Source organism: Leuresthes tenuis, unplaced genomic scaffold, assembly GCF_036924035.1.
Source record: "Leuresthes tenuis unplaced genomic scaffold, fLeuTen1.0.hap1 SCAF_6, whole genome shotgun sequence".
Classification (NCBI taxonomy): Eukaryota; Metazoa; Chordata; class Actinopteri; order Atheriniformes; family Atherinopsidae; genus Leuresthes; species Leuresthes tenuis.
Genome location: NW_027325360.1, coordinates 8,261,760 through 8,281,910, shown reverse-complemented (window position 1 = coordinate 8,281,910; position 20,151 = coordinate 8,261,760). Strand labels below are relative to the sequence as shown.

The 20,151-nt window shown below is 37.0% G+C and overlaps 3 protein-coding genes across 3 annotated transcripts in view; 2 read left to right on the top strand and 1 right to left on the bottom strand.

The window, feature by feature from the left end:
* Positions 1 to 20,151, top strand: part of hspb8 (heat shock protein b8) — a 480,000-nt gene that overhangs the window by 83,245 nt on the left and 376,604 nt on the right. The window lies entirely within an intron of this gene.
* Positions 1 to 20,151, top strand: part of fbxo21 (F-box protein 21) — a 286,959-nt gene that overhangs the window by 164,400 nt on the left and 102,408 nt on the right. The window lies entirely within an intron of this gene.
* Positions 7,172 to 20,151, bottom strand: part of ksr2 (kinase suppressor of ras 2) — a 116,636-nt gene continuing 103,656 nt past the window's right edge. Inside the window, exon 22 of the mRNA XM_072387428.1 lies at positions 7,172 to 12,947. Within this exon, the coding sequence (XP_072243529.1) occupies positions 12,941 to 12,947 (7 nt within the window). The 3' untranslated portion in view covers positions 7,172 to 12,940. The remainder of the gene's footprint in view (positions 12,948 to 20,151) is intronic.

Here is a 20,151-nt window from a genome sequence, read left to right as displayed (position 1 = left end):
TTATCCATTGCATTGTTTCTTGGCTGGAACCAAATTTTTAAGTGGTTTAAGTGGGGAGAATATGAACGACCTCTCTCATGAGGGGTCAAGTTTCAAAACAATAAATGTCTCCAAACGATTTTATATTAATAAAAGAGTCCAAAATATCATCCAACTGCTCTGCGCAGATAAGAAAAACATGACCAATTCTACAACATCTAAATGTCACATTGGATTTTAAAGGAATCCTTGTATGAATACACAAAATATACATTTGCAGGGCCACAAGGACCACCTAAAGGCACATGTGCACATTTGTCTACAGCATTGATATCATCTGTTTTTTGTTTTTTTAAGGGATGCACATTAAAGTCTCCGAAAAGAAGAGGAAGCAAAACAATCTCTTGATAATAACACAAGAGTTTGAAAAAGTCTATATGTAATTATCAAATGCTGAAAAACCTTGGAAAAAAGAACGTATTTACATAAAACTCATATCAGATGCAAGAGTACTTCACCCTTTGTCTGTAAAGGGTAAAGTATTTGATTTTCTTCTGTTCAGTGACCGGCTCTGTGAACGGGGGCTCTTCCATCCTTGAGCAGACCACTCCCATAAGGATGGAACCGTTTTCTCAACTCTATATGATTTATAGCTATTCTTCCATTTAAGCAGACCTCATCATTCCAGTAAAACTCGCAGGAGTCCCACACTGTAGGGGTCAATTAATCAGATTTTTCCTTTCATTTGTCCTTTCTTTTGACCTGATTGAAACAAGTGCTAAATCAGTTATTATGACTGAGATTTCTACCGGTTGGCTGTCTGGGTTGGTCACTAAACTCTCAATTAATTGCTATAAAGATACATTTTCTTTACAAGAGATTATGATTCTTCTCTTCACTTAAACATAGTTGATTAAGATGACAGTGGCCTTGTAAAAACTTTCTTTTTTTTTAAACCTTAATCACGATTATTTTCAAACTCAGCCAGCTAGTTTTGATTTCTAACCACAACCGAGTAACATTATTGCCTAAATCCAGCCAGGAAGTAACAAAAGTGTTGTTGTGTCATATGTGTAGCTAGTGGATGTTGATCTTGCATTACATTGCTAAACGTTCTGCACATAATGATACCAGCCACTTCCAATCTTTCCTCCTCAAAAGGATTTTATGACTTGTTAAAGGGAACACTGTGCAAATCCTCATATATACTGCTGTATGTGGGGTGATAATTCACAGGACACACTTATGGGTCATATTTAAGGGTATTAACAAAGAACCTATTGGGTCATTTTGATTTGTTTTCCAGAAATGTCCAGATTTTCTGTTTGTTTAGCATTGATGCAGAGATCAGAGCAAAGTGGGCAACACTTAAGAAAGGGTGAGAAGACTGAAATCTTCTAAATATGTACAAGATGACACCAGTGTTTTCCTACCGGCTACTTTGTGAAGAGTGTTTTCCTTTTGATGTGATCCGCAACATAAAATCAGAGCCAATTCCCTGGGTGAGACTGAAAATCTGTAAAGACTTGTGGGCCAGTGTGAGGCAGGAACTCCTCTGGGATATTTCATATGAAATCTCTCACTTAAAAAGAAAAAACCCACTCCTTGTTGGCACTGAGATCATCTTGTAACCAATAAATTGAGCAACAAAAAGAGTCAAAGCTGCAGAGCTAAAGACGGGATTACAAAGAGCCAAGGGCCGTAAAGTCATTGAAATGGGCTTTCACCAGGCAAAACCGTTACATATACTCCACTTTGTTGTTTGTCAGATTTCCTAACAGACTATTGAGGATGATAACAGTAGCCTCGGGTGTCAACTCCAAAATCCTTGTGGGTGGCACGCACCACTGCTGCTGATACAGTAATATTTGATCTGAACCTCATCAAATATAACTGTATTCCTTTTGATATTTCTGAAGAGTTTATTTTAATGCATCATGAGCTTAAGTCTGTTGTAAAATTTAGAGTCAATACTTCTTTCTATTTTGCTGCAATTTCACACAGATTTAATATAGATCTTATAGCACAATGTTTCAAAAACTCGATTAAAGGTTGTATCTTGTTTCTTTCCAGTAACTGTTTGCAGAACATGACCTAGGCCAGGTAAGTACCATTTCCATAAATGTGGACAGGTTCATGTCCAGCCAGCAATTTAAAAATTGCACGATAAAACCAAAGGAATCCTCCACTGCCTTTCAGAGCAACAGTTTTTGAAAAAGCAGACTTTGTAATATGTTTTATACATCTTGAGAGCATCAAAATATTTCTATAAAAAAAACAAAAGCAACTGCCAGAGCAGTGAGATGTATTATCTTTCTACATTTGAGAGAAACCTGTCATGTTGGTCCCTGATAGCTGGTGACATCAAGATTTACTGGTTTCAAACCCTTTTTCCAATAATACATAGTAGAGTGCCACAGCGAGCATAATATGAACAGATACATTATCGTCCACATGAGGCTGCTTTCACTTGTTGGAAGTTTAGACTGATAAAAGATAACTGCAAAAGATGTTGAAATTACTCAAGTGGAATACAATAATGGGCTCCATGGGAGTGGTAGACAATTTCAAATTTGTAATCTTTAAGTCAGTGGACGAGCCCACTGGTGATATTGATACCACAACTTTAAATTAGTTTTGTAAAAACTTCTCCAAATGAGCAATTTTGCTAAGTGTCATGAAGTGGTCCCAAACTCTTCACATGGACATGGCGAACAATCATAATGGCCCTTGCATTTATAAACATTTTCAAAACTCTAAGAGAAAACAACAGAAGTGAACTAACAAATACTATAATCTAATAAAAGGCTAACAATATCATCATTCCCCGAATCCCTTTTGTTTTGGTCTCTTAATTTTCACACTTGCAATTCTTGTGACAGTCCCGACTATGTATATTAATTTAACCTTACAAGCCCTAGGCTATTCTTTGAAATTTCTACCCGAAGAAACATCCACAAACATGAACAACCTTGGGCTCTACAGACAAGATAAACTTGAGATACGTTTCAAATACAAGAGGTCTCCTTATCTGTGTTGTCAAGATAGAGCAAGTTTAGAAAAGCATCTCATCAAACCTGTTAATTAGAGAGTGAATAAGAGATTTCTAACAGTCAGTAAAACATCCGTGTTTCTGAACCTACAAATGATCAGCAGCAACTCCTCCAAATCTGATGCAAGAGAAATCAATAATGTCTATTTTAGTCATATAGGAGCCATAACAAGTAGTGTTATAGTTGGTTGTGGTATTAAGCTGTCCACTTTTGTCCAATTTTGTTATTCTATTTCTCCATAGAGCAACATATTGTTTGTATTGGCATTTCTCAATATTCACATTTCCTGGATTATTGCCACTAAACAGCTAAACACACAAACTAGACATCCTATTGGAATACATGACTTTGAAAGTCGTGGTGAAAAAAGAAATTCTAAAGTAAGTCTTTATCAGCACGAATACATAGTTTTCAATTACATGACTCTTTCATGAGACTGGACAGCTAAACAATGGGGTTGGCTTACCCACCTTCAATATACAGTCTATTCAATGTAAAGGGAAAAAAAGCAGCTTGTTATTTTCTTGTCTGATCTCACAACTTTGGAATCGTGCTGTTTTTTTTCACTGAAGCCATCTCATCAGGGACTGATGAAGACAAGGTGAATGCAAGGTGATCCCAAATAACTATAATTAAATATAATTAACTATAATTAAGTGTGTTGTAGGATGAAAAACCAGCATTAATCAGTGACTAGATTAGGAGCTGCTAGTTTCCACTCTTGTGGCAGCTACAGCATGGCTAATTTAAAACAAACAAACAAGAACACACTTTTTTTCCCCACGCATCTTCGCTTCTGATGAAAACACAGTTAACCAAAACTACCATCTCTCCCCTGACCAGATTTTGTGCTGCTGTTTCAATCAGTGGGCTCATGTGAGAGACACGAGGGATCAGAAACATCTTTTAGCTGTTTTAGAGTCAACAACAGGAAATTCACAGAGTAATTACCCATTACTTTTCCTTAATATACTAGAGAATATACATTATACCTAATATTACTGATCCAGGTTTTTTCCCCTCTTGTCTTCTTAGCTTCAACATACTCAGTTTCCTTAAAATGATAGCAAAGATGGATAAAGTGCACCTACTCTCTAAATTACACATGCTTCCCATCCAGTCCATCAACTTAAAGTAAAAAGAAAAAATAAAGAGTAAAAAGGTTTAATAACAGATACAAAGCAGCAGTCTGTACCTGATTCCACATAAAATCAACTGGACCATTAGTTTTGGTGGTCCAAAACCAAGTGGATGCTTACCTATGGCAATATCAAGTTGAGAGTGCACACATACAGGGGAGTATTTTTTCTTTCATGTCCACTGATTTGCATTCTTCCTCTGAAGTCTGAAATTACTGATCATCTCCAACAGGGAAGCTCATGAAGCCAAAGACATCTCCTGCTGTCAGAGCCTGTGCCATTTGCTTGTGAGTGATTGCTATGTGCCTTTCGGGGTTAAAGATTCTGACCGAGGCGAACATCTTATAGCTGCAACTCCACAGAAAGCTGCAGGAGCTCTGGGGATCATTTACTGTAGAGACTAAAACACTGATCATAGTAATCAAAATTTAGAATTATTATCAGAGATGATCATGCCTATTGATGCAAAGGCAGTCATCTTTAGTTGTGTCAGTCATGTGTTTTCCTCACGCATTTAGTTACAAATTGCTTGTTTTTGTAGAACCTCCCATTACTTCCAGTGCAAGCTATTTCAGTTGAGAGGGTTTTTATACCGTTGTGCCTTCGCATCCTTTGCAAAAAAAGAAAAAAAAGCTATTCAGTTTTACTTAAATAAATATTTGATTTCTAGCACCTGATGTAGGTGAGATGGTCAATTTAAAGATGAGTCATGATGCAATTCTAATTAATCAGTTTTCACAATCTACAATCAGAAAGTTCAAACAAAAGAAAAGTTTAAAACTGTATACGGTGTAAAAATAACAGGATCAGGTGGGGGGCAAACTGGGCAACTGATGGGATGACAGCCCTGTGCATAATTAATGGCACATGAAATTTGATACAGAGTTGTTTTCAAGAGCAAAAACATGTAGATTATGCTTACTGATGGAAATATATGAAAGTGTGGGGTTAAGGGTGTAAAAAAGTGGGTAAATGTATCAAAACATTATGTATTTTGGTATGAAATCAAACTTTTCTTTGTAATTATCACTAGTCTGGGGTAGATTTGGTGTGGTTAGCACTTTCGCTTCACAATAAGAAGGTTGCTGGTACTATACTCAGTTGGTCCCTTTCTGCGTGGAGTTTACACTTTCTTCCTGTGCCAGCATGGGTTCTCTCCGGGGATTCTGGCCTCCTCCCACCATCCACCTCAAAACAAGTCATTTTAAATGACTAACCGGAATAACAAAGTCCTTCAAATCTAAACTCTGCTGAATAGTGATTGAAAGCACAAGGAAACGACAACCAAGCCAAAAGAATGTGTCAAACGGGTTTGGGTGGCAGTTAAACTTGATTGAGAGTCACATGTTGTTCCATCATCAAAATCTTACAAACTACAAATGTGAACTTTTTCAACTATTAACCATGATAAATATTTCTTTCTTGGTAATGTTTCAAAATTGCTCAAGACTGTTTTGCTTTGTATAAGTAATTTCATAGCAATATGCAATAAAAACAAAATTTAAAAAAATGACAAATCAATCAAGTTTTCCTGTCAGTTTTACATTTTCTAGTGAGATTGGGTTAAAATGCATTTGGGAGAGCAACATTAACCCTAACCCAGAGCCAAAAGTAACGAAAGTACCAACCAAATTTCAGCTTTAAATCAACTGTATTTTACTTTGCAAAAAAGAATGATTGCATCTCTTTTCCCCCTTATTTCTTCACACAGCTCACTATACTAGAATATAGTATGCCTTATTCAAACCTAAATACATGTTTTTAATCTCCCTGTGACAACTGCAATATCGATGCCCAGATTGTTTAGTATAAGCAGTGACAAGCTGTAATGTAATGTCAATATAACGCTCAACAAAGCTCAGCACCAACATCCATGGCCCTGTTTTAGAATTAAAATCCTGTGAATGTGCATGTGTGCTTGATTTCAGTGTGTTTCAAATTACAGCCATGAGCTATAAGAAAGTAGCATTAAAGTTGAGTCAGTCAGTATCAAGAGAATAATGAATCAGCTTTCTAAATCCAATGTCAAGACAACATAAACTGCAGTAACAGGGTTAATGATGTCTCAGGGCACAACGTGAGCCATAATGTTTGCTTTTTAATCATCAATCTTGCAGCAAAGAACAAACACACAAATAAAATGCTGTAAACCAAGATGTGATTTGTTTCAGTGAAGTTTACTGATTGTGGTGAAGCTATTGCAATGATATTATGGCACTCTTCTGTTTCTTTGCTAGCTCTCAGCACAAACTTCACACAAAACTCTTGAACTTATCACTTAAATTTTTATTGATTTCTTTTTTCTCTCTTCTGGACAGTAGAACAAATCCAAATGTTGCACAAAAAACACAAAGTTTATAACAAGGCCTGCAAATTTGAATTCATTGACATTCAGCTGAACAGCAGAAACTAAATCATTTCTGGAAGGGTAGAAAACCTTTATAAACTTTACTGTACAAATTATACAAATGAAGATCTGTTACAAGCTTGAATGCTGGATATGCTCTTTTGAGTAAAGACAGCATTGTGTGTGGCTGATGTTGTCATGAGAGCGACATCCCTGATGATCACAAGCAACATGACAGTGACTTTGATGATGATGAGTTGCAGATGTGATTTGTCACAGTTAGGGGGAAGAAGCCTCGTGGTTTTGCATTTTGACACTTTTGCAGCAAAGCATTTGAAGAGCAGCAAAAGAGATGACATGGTTTACTGTACGCGGGGGGGGAGCCCTGAACAAAAATAATTCTCCTCCATACCAAACAGTATCTATTTAAATAATAAAAGGAGATTCAGAGCATATTTGAATCAGCAAAATAAATGCTTGTGATCAGAAAGGAGGTTACACTGTATAATCGGGCTAATCTCTTCATACTGGATGAGCTCTTTTCTCTTGGAAAAGCTGCCTGCATTTGACATCATCCGGTAGATTCTCAAATTTGACTTTGATTTGATGAAAGATATAACTTTCAAATATTTCCAAAATAAACTTTTTTTGGGGGGGGGGGTGTTATTAAAAGAAGCCCTTTCAGTGTGCTCCCGTTAACTTTATAACAGTCACATTGAGATCAGTTTATGGAGTACCTCAGCGTTCCTCAGAATAAAAAGCTGTAATCATATGCTTTGGGGAGAAACTCAAATGCAACAAGCTCATGTCTGAAATTTTTGCCGTCAGCAATGAGCTGTGAACTGGCATAAGAAAATAAACATCTTTGCATCCACTCGGCTGCATGTTCTCATCTGAGTTTGTCGTGGAAAGCTGCTTTCCTCCAGATGACTGCCTTGTGTCATCTGTAAATATTTAGTCGTAATAGAGGGAATTACTCGAGCAGGAGAGAACACCTCATTTCGCAGTCTGGTGCTGCCTTTCTTCATCTGTGAACTGTGGTGCCCCCCCACCCTCTCTCTCTCTTTTTTGATGTCCAGCTACTGTGTTTGATCTCCACAGGGCCCCATTAGCCAAGTGCACATAGGAAGGTTGAGAGGAATTGGAGAGAAATAGGTCTAATGGTGTTTGCCGTCTGCCCATACTATGTGTCCATACTCAGAAAAAAAAAAAGAAAACCATAAAACTTCCTGGATCTAGTTAAACTCTTTAACAAGTTTGTTTTTCATAGAATGCTTTTGGGGCATAGTCCCATACATGGTAGTGAAGTAACTAGTTTTGAGAGACAGACTTACATATTGTTAATTTCTGCAGATTTAATGAGAGAAAAGGCTCTCCCAATTTGTCACATCCTGATGCTTGGTCAGCAGCCCGATGAGTCTGCGTCACTCTTAGACATGCTGGGTTTTTGAGCTGTAAATATAGTAGTTGTGAAATGCTTTGCAATGGCAGCGTGGAAAATGTTGGTCATTTTACTGCCTACCCATAACTGAGTACATTGACAAAATGGAGCAAAAAAAGTCCAAATAAAGACCTGAAGAAAAATTAAGACATAAAAAGGGAAAAGCAGTAGTGTCAAGGTGGAGCTCATCTATGAGACGTACACTTTGGAATCAGGTTAATATCCACCTCCTCCCATCCAACCTCCTTTTAAGGTTCATGTTCATTTTTCATAACCCAGCACCAAGCTGATGTATTCCTGTTAATTCTCATTATTAGCACTGTCACTTGCTGCCACTTAAGTATAACTGATAACGGGCACTTTTAGAGCAGTTCCCCGTGTGTCGTAAACTGCAGCTATGTGCAGCTCCGTGCACTGAAAACTAACGCAATGTTCTCTTGACCACTTAGCAGTATGTGGTGATTTTGAGATGAGAACATGCTGCAAAAACATGGCCACAGGATTAAATGTAAGAGCACATCACGTGGAAGATTGTTCCTCTACATGTTCGTTTCCCAGCTTTAAAAGTAAGATATTTGGAAGTGGGGGTGCTTCAGGCTCCAGACATAGTGTAAATTGCATTAATGTTTGTATTGTGTGCTGTGCCTTGATGTAAAACTAGACATTCACACAAACAAATGCAATGGGTATTGACTGAATAAAAAATATTTCCAATTCTTTTTCTCCAAGCACTGGCATGTTTGCATTGAATTGTTTTCATTGGACATAGGTCCTACTACGCCTATGTGTTATTAAAGTGACCATAAAATGAGAGCTGCACACCTTGAAATGTGGAGGTTGCTCTTATTTGACACATTTAAAGAGGAGAGGCTTCATGTGCGTTTCCAATATCCATAAATCACATCAAGAGTAAAATTAATGCAAGATTGGCAAATTAAAAAAAAAGAAAAGGAAGAAAAAAGTTATTTCTCAAAACTGTCGATCAATTTATGAAATCACCTCTTAAGTAAAATATTCTGTTGTTTTCATTGCATAGTCATTACACACCTTCACGTGTAGAGAAAGAATTTTAATATTTTAGTAGCTCTCTCGCTCTAACTAGCATGTAGAAATATTCAGTCCAGTTGCCTCTATTTTGGTACCTATGTGATTTGCTCAAACAACAGAAAATGCTTCCAAACAGATAAATCTACAATTGCATGGAGATCAACTAGTAAGGCGCAAATTCTTCACAATATAAGGATGGGAGTATCAATGGCAGTATTTCAACATTCATATGGTGGGTATCTAATTTTTTGGGGGAATTTTTTCCATTTTCCCCCTCTCACTTGGAGGAGATTAATTTTCCTCTCCAGACAAACGTGTGTGCTGATTTCTGAGTTAGTAGACCATGTAATAGAATCAATTTAACTGAGATATTCTCATTGGAAGGCATGATTTCCTCCACTGGCTCTGGGTGTCTCTCTATAGTTTTTCAGGAGCGATGATTTGCTTGAGGCTGCCTTCTAAAGCAGTTTACACATCTCTGTGAAAAGAAAGTATCTGTGACTGGCAAAATGGCAACATGACTTTGAGTATACAAACATTATACTAAAATGTTGGTGAGGTTTTGGCTTTTGGGACCATTGTATTGGCAATAAAGTTCACATGTATGTGTCTTCAGAAAAAAAAACAACTGGTGAAAATATTGGTGCCAATGAGGAAATTAAAAAACATTCTTTTTTCCTTAATAACCCCTGCCACTGAGATGCCTCTGAACAAGGCACTTAACCTCTGACTGTGCAGATGTAGCTGCTGAGTGGCGCCCAGCAGTAAATAAATGCTTGTGCAGCTGTGTATATGTAGCAGTCACACAACTGAACAATGTTTAAACAGTTCGTGTCAAGTGCTGCCTCAAAGAAGCTAGTTCCACAGGGTACTAATTTGTTTTCCAAATTTCCATATAAAACATCATCGCCGCTTCGCTTGGAGTCTGTTCTGCATTTGTTCTGGTGAACAAAACACATTTTTGTGTTCTACAGAATCTGTGGGTACAACCCAGTTGGCCGAGTGAAATATTTCATGTTTCTCAAAATCATGCATTCATGTTATCACAAAGTTGCAAAGCTAAAAACAGCCTGGTGTCTCACCCACCTCACCACATAGTGATGCTTTGTCTGGACTATCCAGGTTTTTAGAAAGGCTGTATATTACATCATGATCTTTTCCCTACCTTTCAGTTCCTGTACCTACTAATCTTGTTGCCTAAACCTGACCAAACAATGAGTTGAAACTAAATTAAAAGAACAGCAATAAACAATAGCCAGAGACATGGAGCATGTTTGGGTCTGAGTAGAATCTAATGCAGAGTTCACACCAGGTGCGTGGCTTGTGCGTTGCATGTACACAACAAAATTTTCATCTCAGCTCCCATATTAACAGATTAGAGCATTCACACTAGTTGTGTGATGCACAATTAAGCTGGAAACAAAACACATGAATTTCATTGTGGTGCTTATTTTTGACCAGTGAAGTGTGTGTACAGGAGCAGATTTCCACAAAAATATACAGGAATTACTTTTGTTGGTCATTATATGGACCCGAGCTCAGCAACAATGCACCTTTCTACATAATTTCAGTGATTATGCGATGTTATTTTTTGTTCTGCAACTGCATAAAGGGGTTTTAAGAACTGGGCAACTTTCAACTTTCAACTCTTATTAACCATGGAATACACAGAACTCATTTATGGCCATGTATTTAAAATGATTGTGTAGGCATCACCGCTACAAGAGAGTGGTGGGCGATATGAATGCACATACATAGCTGTTATGCTGCAGTTCAGCAATGTGCACGCAATGCACATGACACGCAACTTATTTTCAATTGTTGAAGTGAAAAAACAGTCCAAAATGTGCAACTTGGGTGTCATGTACTTGTGCTAGTTGATAAGACAGGCACCCATGCAGGATAACCAACCCAATTTAATGGAAATAGGCAAGAAAAGAACAGCTGCGTATTTTGTTATTGAAACTTTCAAAGGAATGTCTTTCAGGCATATATTTCTCTTGTCTCTGCACCATGTTTTGCATCTTGCTGATGGTTTGGGCCTTGTCAACCTGTAAGCTAGAATTTTAACAACGTGGGTAGGCACTGCGAGAGTATCTGTTTATGTTATATCAAGCTATGAAATCTTACTGAACCTACTCACCTAGTTTTTAATGCCTAAACCTAACCAGTAGACATTTAAGGCCTACTGCTCTCCTTACAGCTAGTTAAATCTAAGGTTAACAGCGTCTTCACTCAACAAAATAAATACAAGGAAATTACAAAAAGGAAATTAATTCAGATCACTGAGTGAACAGTCATGCTATTAACTCTGAAAACAAACAACCTAATTTTTATGGCTATAGAAGAATACTTGGTGACTAAAATCATACAAATACAAATATATGTGCATGATGGTCTAGTAGGCATGGACTCAACACAGTTCCCTTCAGCAGCCACTATACAAAGAATGATTATGGGTCTGCAGTGCCAGAAGTTGAATGCATCTGCAAAGGGGTATATTCAAACAACGTTTTGATAAAGTGTGTAAAACTGTCATGAAAGCATTGATCAGGTGATTAGAGAGTTCTGTTATCCACGAGACCAGAGTTTGTTTCCCATCCCAGCCAAAATTTCTGCATTCACTTTACTTTACCTAGGCATGTAGTCACTTACTTTGACAACAGCTGTTTTGAAGTCATTCTGTATGTCATGGGAGGGGAAAAAATTCACAATTTGTGTGAATCAGCATAAAATAATTTTTTTTTTTTTACCACAAGCACAGGTTGTACAGGTTGTTAAACCAGGTGCTTATGCATGATGCCGGAGAGTTCATGTTCAGTGTTTACATATACATCCATAATTTCTAGAAACATGAAATAGCTTCATTCTAATTTTCCAACTTGGTTTCAAAAATTTATTTTTAGAAAGAAAAGATTGTGGTTTTGATCTTTTGTTTACATTTTTTTGTTTACCTTTAAATTGATGCAAAAATGTGTTACTAAGACTAATGAAAACCATGACATTAAATCATCAAAATGTTTGTGGTGTTTTCACTTTTCATTCATTGATCTTACTGTTTGTGCTCAGGATATTTGTCTTTGCAGATAATAACTATGTTATTGTTGCTTTTGTAGAGAGCAGATCCACATGGTCAGTTGTTGTCAGTTAAAAAACTAAACAAAATTCATCTTAAAAAAGGAGTTTAAAAGAAAAATAACTAAAGGCTGTTCTGTTGTACCACTTGTACCACAAAGCAGAAAACACAACTTTGTAAATTAAATCTGTTAAAGAGATTAAAATTTTCTTTCTGTGTTGTTCAAAAAAATTTGGTCAAGAAAGAACCTTAAAACAACGGCGATTATGTTAATATAGTAAATGCACGGAAAAACAATTTAAAGCGTGGGTGTTATCGTCAGTAATCATTGTAGATGTAAATTCTTCAAAGAATGTTGAACAAAATTATCATTTCAAAATGAATGAGTTTTGCTTTTTCTTGAGAGAGTGTCTCATGGGGCAAAGCTTCACAATCATTGGTATTGAATAAATAATGAATATTTGCAGCTGATGATGGGTTGCAACATGGTATGAATGATGTATGAAGGTTGAAATTCCTCAACAGAAAAATGTTGAATTATTTTAGGGTAGGGCTTCAGGCATAAAGTGGAGAAAGGCCTCTCTGTTTGAAAGTCTGCGGCTTTGTTTAGTCACCCACTCTGGCAAAGTGGGTCAATACTGACCGCTAAAGGGTCCAATCAAGCATTGGGGTGCGGGGGGGGGGACATGTATGTGTCAGAGCTGCAGCAAGAAGGAGGATCAGGATAAGGTGGGGGTTGTGGGAGCAAGGAGGGGCAAGAGAGGGCGGGTGGTAGGGCAGGCAGGTGGGCAGTGGAGCAGATGCGAGCAGAGCAGAGGACGAGCTTCACGCAAAGACACAGTCCCATCGATGCCTCCGTTACAGCCTGGAGCAGGAAGGGGGAGGGAGGGAAAACAGAGACAACATTAAATTGTAAGCAATCTTAACACACAGCCCTGCAGGACACCACAGAGTTAGTAGTCTATGTTGAGACAAACAGCTTGTGAAGCAGAGCAAGCAAGTTTGCAATACATACCAACACTGTATTCATGGTTTCTTTTAACTTTGCCATTTTAAAACTCAAACAAACTTCATTAAAAAGAGGCTTTATTGAGTTTGGAAATAAATACCTGAATATGTCAATAAACCATGTTTCTATATGCTGCCATATATTAAATGGCATCAGTCTTTTATAAAGGTTAATAACTCCTTTATTATCCAATAATAATGTGTTAATTTTATAATGAAGAATTTTTGAGGGCAGAGGGGCTGTCAGAGTTGGTTATCTTGAAACTTTGTAGTGATAACAGTACAACACAGGGATTATGTTTGTCCAACTTGTAATTTCACATTTTAGAAATAGCATGGATTACATAACTAATATTGAGTTATCTTCACTGGTTGACTTATTTTTTATTTATCTATGTATTTTGGGCCAAAGGACAGACCCAGACTAGCTTTCTCTTTTTCAGTCTTTGTGCTAAGCTAAGCTAACTCAAACAAAGCAAAACACTACAAAAAAAACATGTAGACTCATACAAAAGTAATCTTTCTGAAGTATAATGACCCTCTAAGGTTTTTTTCTCTAGAGACACACTACTTTCTTTGATGTGTGAAATAGTCACAAAAGGAAAACCTTGAATTGGTATTGATGAACAGGAATTCTTCTCCCAAAATTTAAAGTACGGTTCCTTTAAAACATCAGCAGTTGAGTTGGGAGTCGAGCTCAGTTGTTTTGGCTTGACTGCTGACTTTGTCTCATCTTAAATGTGATGACTGTCTTGCAAAATATGCTGACACTGTACTGTGTTCCATACAGTAAAAATGGTGTAAAAATGGACACAAATTAGTCTGCATGATTTCGTTTTTTTGTGACTGTTTAATGTTTGCTGTGGGAATCTTTGAAGCCTCCAATTTAATATTTTGGCCATTATTATCTTGCAATATTTTTGAAACCACAAGTTACAGGCTAATGGCAAGGACAGCAGAAAATACACACTGCTATTGACAGGTCAAATAACGAAACCCTGCTCCAAAGGGATAAAATCTCATTTATTTCTTAGAGGACCATATTTTTCAAACTTTCAGTCCTTTAGGTGAAATGCACATTTAAAGGACTTTCACATTGGCTTTATCTTTGAGAGATTGTGGGGAGGTGTAGACTTTCTTCTTCTGTGACAGGCCACAGTCTGCCTGACACTTTGTGAACACAACCTTTTTTTTCCAGCTCTATTTTGCTTGTTAAGCAGGGAGGGGAAATAGTCACTTACACAGTAAGCTTTGTCTTTGTCATTAAATCAATAGTTGAAAGTTTTAAAAATTAGAACCAGTTGCAATCATGTTGATGAAATTCTAAATTAACAATAGTTGCCTATTAATGTATCGAATCTATTGTCTTAAGCTATTTCAAGGTCAGATTTTAAAACAGAAACTGCTTGCTGTTTGTTCATAGCTGTACCAGCACACAGAGACCTGCTGGGACTCCCTGACACTGATCAACTTTATCAGGACAAAAAGACAGAAGGTAAAGTTACTCTCTAGAGAATCTTAAAACACTCGGCTATTTATCGCTGCATGTATTGCAGCTTGTGAATGTAAAGTTTTGCATAATTTAAACCACTGTGGATCTTAGTGAGTCCAAGTGACACTGTTGTTGCACATCGTTTGCCAGATGGGCCAGGACAGGGCCTGCTGGAGGGGACGAAAGGGTCACATCCTCCATTCACTTGCATTATGTAAGATTTATTTTTGGCATGTACTGTTCAAATCAGCATGGTTTGCCAAGTGGTTGTCAGATAGTCAGCCATTCTCCAACTCTTGCTTAGTTTTGACCACATGAAAAAAAAATATTTTTTCCCCTAATCTGTCAGACAGGCCACCTCAGGTTGTACTCAGTCAGTAAGACATTTCCAGCTGATTTGATAAGACGAATATTTATGGCATTGGCGTTAAATTCATTTGCTCACTGAATGGGGCCAACAGCTGCGTGGGATTCATTGTGGTGAACGTGCAGGTGCTGTCAGTGTGATTCTTGGCTTCAAGGCTTAACAAGCGTCTCGTAACTGGCACGACATTGGACTCAGAAAGGCTGAACCTTTAGCACACCCCACTATATATGGCGCATCATGTGATGCTCCTGCTTCCCTTCTATCTTCCAAACCTTTGCTTTAATGAATTCCATCTCTAGCATATTAAGCCATGTGGGTGGTGATAAAGAGGATGCCACAGTCCTTGGAGGCTATGTGGCAAAACTAATCTGTGTCTCTAAATTTCCTGATTTAAAATATGTATTTGTTTATATATATATATATATATGTATGTGTTTTTGTAGACCTAAACCATATTTGTGATGATGAACTCAGACTAGTCATAATAACGCTCATTAGATCAATCAAGGCCATCAAGATGAAGACACTTTTTTTTAAAGCTTGTCCTTATTCTATTGAAGAAAATATGTTTTAAGACATTTCATAAACCACTGAACTTCTGGCTAGATCACTTTTAGAGGTAAATTTTGTTTTTAATCCTTGGGTTGTTTCATTTTTAAGCTGCACCAGTTGATTGTACAAACTGCTCAACTCACAACAGATACTGTAGTTACCTTAGGTTAGGTTATGTTAGCTTTAGCAAAAATAACAATATGGTGAGTAGCCTCTTGCTACAACCTAAACTGGACCATCTGACCCCGCCCACATTCAAGTCAGCCATCTTGGTATGTAACAAACTGGTCCCACATCCAAGATTTCACTCCAGCAAAAGTCATACAAAAAGTGGACTAAGTTTGAAACCAAATTGCTCCCCATTTCAGAAAGTCTTTCCCCTTTGTCACAATATTTTAGCGTGTTAGTAGTGTTTTTTGAGATCTTAAGACCCTCTTTAAGTGTAATTATATAATACAATGGTACTTTTTCTTTGGTGGAGGTTTTGCTGATCTTATTCGTCAAACAGATCATAATCATTTTATATATCTTATATTACTGAGCAGCTAACCTTACCTAGCATTAGCTGGTAAGTTTTCATCTCACAACCTAACTTTAGCAAAGTCCAATATCTATCCATCCATTTTCTATACCCGCTTAATCCAACTCAGTGTCGCGGGGGGGCTGGAGCCTATCCCAGCTGTCATTAGGCAAGAGGAGAGGTACACCCAACACAGGTCACCAGTTCATAAAAAGACTAGCACATGTATGACTTTAAGAACACATTATGCATTACCAAAGGTTGATGTGCGAGTTTAAACAATACTTCATCATCCCAGCAGCAAGCATTATTAGTGCTTTTTCTTAGCTTCTCAGACATCTCCATTTGTGAAGCTCAAACTCTGATACATCCTTCCAGCTAAGCCTTTATCCTTTCTGAGAGCTGCGGTGGAGTGTCGCCTGTCTTCATTCTTTTGTAACTCACTGATAAGTATGAATGGATATTTTCCCTCAGGACACAAAGGATATATAAATGTGTTTTGTTTGTATAATATTGAAACTCTTTAAAGACTTGCTTTGTAGAATATACATTGAAACAGAATGCAATGATTTGCCAATCTTATAAACCAATATTTTATTGAGAAAAGAACATAGAAAACATATCAAATGTTGAAAGTGAGAAATGTTACTATTTCATCAAAAATATTTACACATCTTAAATTGAATCACAGCAACACATGTCAAAAAAGTTGGAACAGGGCAGGAAAAGGCCTGAGAAATAAGTGGTGCTGAAAAGTAAGAGCTGGAAGAACATGTTGCACCTAGTTAGGTTAAATGGCGATAGAACTGGTATAAAAAAAGAGCACCACAGAAAGACAGAGCCTGTAGTCAGAAATTTATTTTTGTTTTTGTTTAAATCATTGATGCTGTATCCTCCAGACTATAGAAGACAAGAGCCATCTGGCTTGTTGTCAGTTCAAAAGCCTATGTCTCTAATGGTATGGGCTGCATTTGTGCCTGTGGAACTGGTAACTTGTACAGCTGGAAAGGCACCATCAATGCTGAATGATATTTCTAGTTTTTAGACAGTATGGCTCTGTAATAGTAGTTCAGCACCTGGATTGTTCTGCCTGCAGTCCCAACCTTTCACCAACTGGAGTGACATGAAACACAAATTACAACAAAGAAGACTCAGGCATATCGAGCAGCTAAAATCCAATATTGGACAACAATTCAACAGCATTTCTCTCCCAATGGTCCATCAACTGGTCTACTCAGTTTCCAGATGTTTACAGACTGATGTTAAAACACAGTGGTAATAATGGTTCTGTCCCAACTTTTTTTAAGACATGTTGCTGCCATCAAATTCAAGATGAGATTTCTATGATTTTTACACATAAGTGTATTGTCCATCATGAGCTTAAGCTTAATAAATATTGTATTTATTTTTGTTTTTTATATCATCATGTACCATAAAAGGAAAATTCACTGAACCACATCAGGTTCTGACACTCAGGATGTCCACAGAGACCAAAGATTCAAGCTCTGATGGGCTAGAGTCTGTCTAGAATTGAGTGATGAGGATTTTTTTTTAACACCCCAGTGGCTGAGGCTGAGGAGGTAGAGAAGGAAGGAGGAGGACTGAACTGTGGACGGGTTGAGCTCTATTGATCAATTCATCACTCCATTTTTCTGCTCCTTCCCCTCACTACCTCAGCTTCTTCAACCATGTAGTCACAGTTTTGACAGTGAGTGATACACACACTCAAACACACACACAGGCATGCACACACAATCATGAGCATACCAACTTGTTCACAGAAAAGTTGAAACAAATGAAAGGCAGAAATTGCAGGCTTTGTACTGGTTGAACAGCTTTGTTGATGAAATATCAAATCGAATGAGCTTCTAGACAAATTACTCAAATTACTTCTCATATAATGATACTGAGTATTATATAAAGTTATTTTCACCCAAGAGAAATGTTCGCTGAGACCCAATTTGCACCTGGTAACACATGATGTATACTGTGACTGTGTTATGAACTGTGACTGGATCTAAGCTAGGTATAAAAGGAAATGCTACAACATGGCTGCATTAAATAGAAATCTATCGAAAAGTAGTGACTTTGATTCCTGAAGCTGTGTCATTCATGTGTTCAGACGTTTTTAAAAACATGTTATTTCATTGTTTTTAAAAGAGAACACTTGCATGGAGATGTAAATCAGATGTAGATGAACATTAGAGAGCATCTCCCAATATTGTCCTTAAACGTTTTCTACAAGAGCATCTGCAAATCCTGTCATACAAAACGTCAACCAGAAATTATATTGCATATGGCTGAGATGGAAAAAGGGGAGGTAGGTGACCTCTAAACTTACTAAACAGATTTTGTTTAACACCAAGAATGTGTTGACAATGGAATGACTGACTTTACTTTGCTAACATCTGATCACAATCAAAAATACACCCACACAGTTTCTAACTTTATGATGTTCTGAAAGACTTTACATATGCAACTTATGAATGTAGGCACCTAAAGACTAATTAGATATGTTCCCCTCACATACTGCCAAAGGACGATAATTTTAACCCTGAAATCTCATCATAATTCTGAGCTGTCAGACATTGTGACAACTCAAAACTTTATAATGCAGTGTTTCCCATGTCTACCCTCCAAATTCTGTCAATGCAGCATAATGCCAGGTGTAAACAAGGCCTTTAAGGTCACCTCTTCCTGCAGAATTTTGAATTAATCAACATTCTCGGACGTGGAGGGCAGCTTCACGAAGGGGCCCACTCTACCAGAGAACAAAATGGCAAATACGTCTTTTAGATTTCATGTTTCATTTTTATTATACTCTGCTCTAATCACTGTCATTAGTCTGCATTACCTTCTTTTATTATTGTTCATATCAATATATCAGATGCTAATATTGAACATTATTTGATGGGCTAATTTGTTAATTAAGACCTGTTTCTAGTAAAGTAAACCAGCTTGTTATCACTCCAACAGCATTTCATACTGCCATTTTATCAAGAACTCTTTGTGTAATTTTTCATAATGGTGGATAAACATAATGTAACTGTGTTGCCACACTACCTTCAAATGTGCCCAATTTTAGGTCCTAGAGCTGTATGATCACACAAAAAATCCAGCAATTTTCCCTAAAATTAAGGTATTTGGTTCATAAACTTTACCAACTAGTTTTGATGCCTCAACCTAAGCAGGAAATTGAATTGACTAAATCTAGCCAACAGTCATTAAAAAAATTTTGTAAAATGAAGAAAACAAACAAAAAATAACAACATTACTTTCTCAAACTGGTCTGAACACAGCTTCCACCTCATCCTACTTATGAAGATCGTGTCATTTCTTTTTTTACAAGTTAATACGCCAGATCTCTATCAGAGCATTTGCTGAATATTGACTTGAAATCAACACCATAAGACATTTTGTGGGATCCTAGAGAGTTAAAAAAAATTGTATTTGATGCCTTGACAATGAGAACTAGTTGAATAAACTGAAATCATTGTAAACTTACTTCACGCTGGCTGACGTTTTTCCGAAAAATTAATCCATCTAAGTCAATCTCATTGATGTAACGGAAACAAGTAAGAGGAGAAATAAACCTGTTAACATGAGGAAATGTCAATAAATTGCAAGTGCTCGGTAAGCAGTGCTTGTTAAGGGAAGATGTTTTTTTTCTGAAACCTATATAACTTTTAAAGAAGTTTTCTTTTCCTTTGTTCATTAGATTGGCATTTGGGAAAACAGAAAACATAAATATTGTAAGATCTTCAGAGGTCCCTGTTTTACTGCAATGTGGCTGTTTGCTTTGACATTTGCTCACTGCATAAAAACTTAAATCTACAAAAATATCAGAAAACTGGTTGTTAAGCTCAGCAACACCTCTATGGTTTTTATTTATTTATTTTATATACATTTATTTGTCTGTATCATAAAGAAATTGTTTATATCTGGATAAATTATCATTATTACTTGAAAATCAGAACAAAATATAAATAATACCTAAAGAGTTCCCATATATGACTGAAAGAAATATTTTGTCAGTAAGGACTCATTCATCAGCAATGTTGAAAATTTCAACCAAAGTAAAATATGGATTCAGGTTGACTTGGATAAATATGACAGAAATGAAAGAGAAA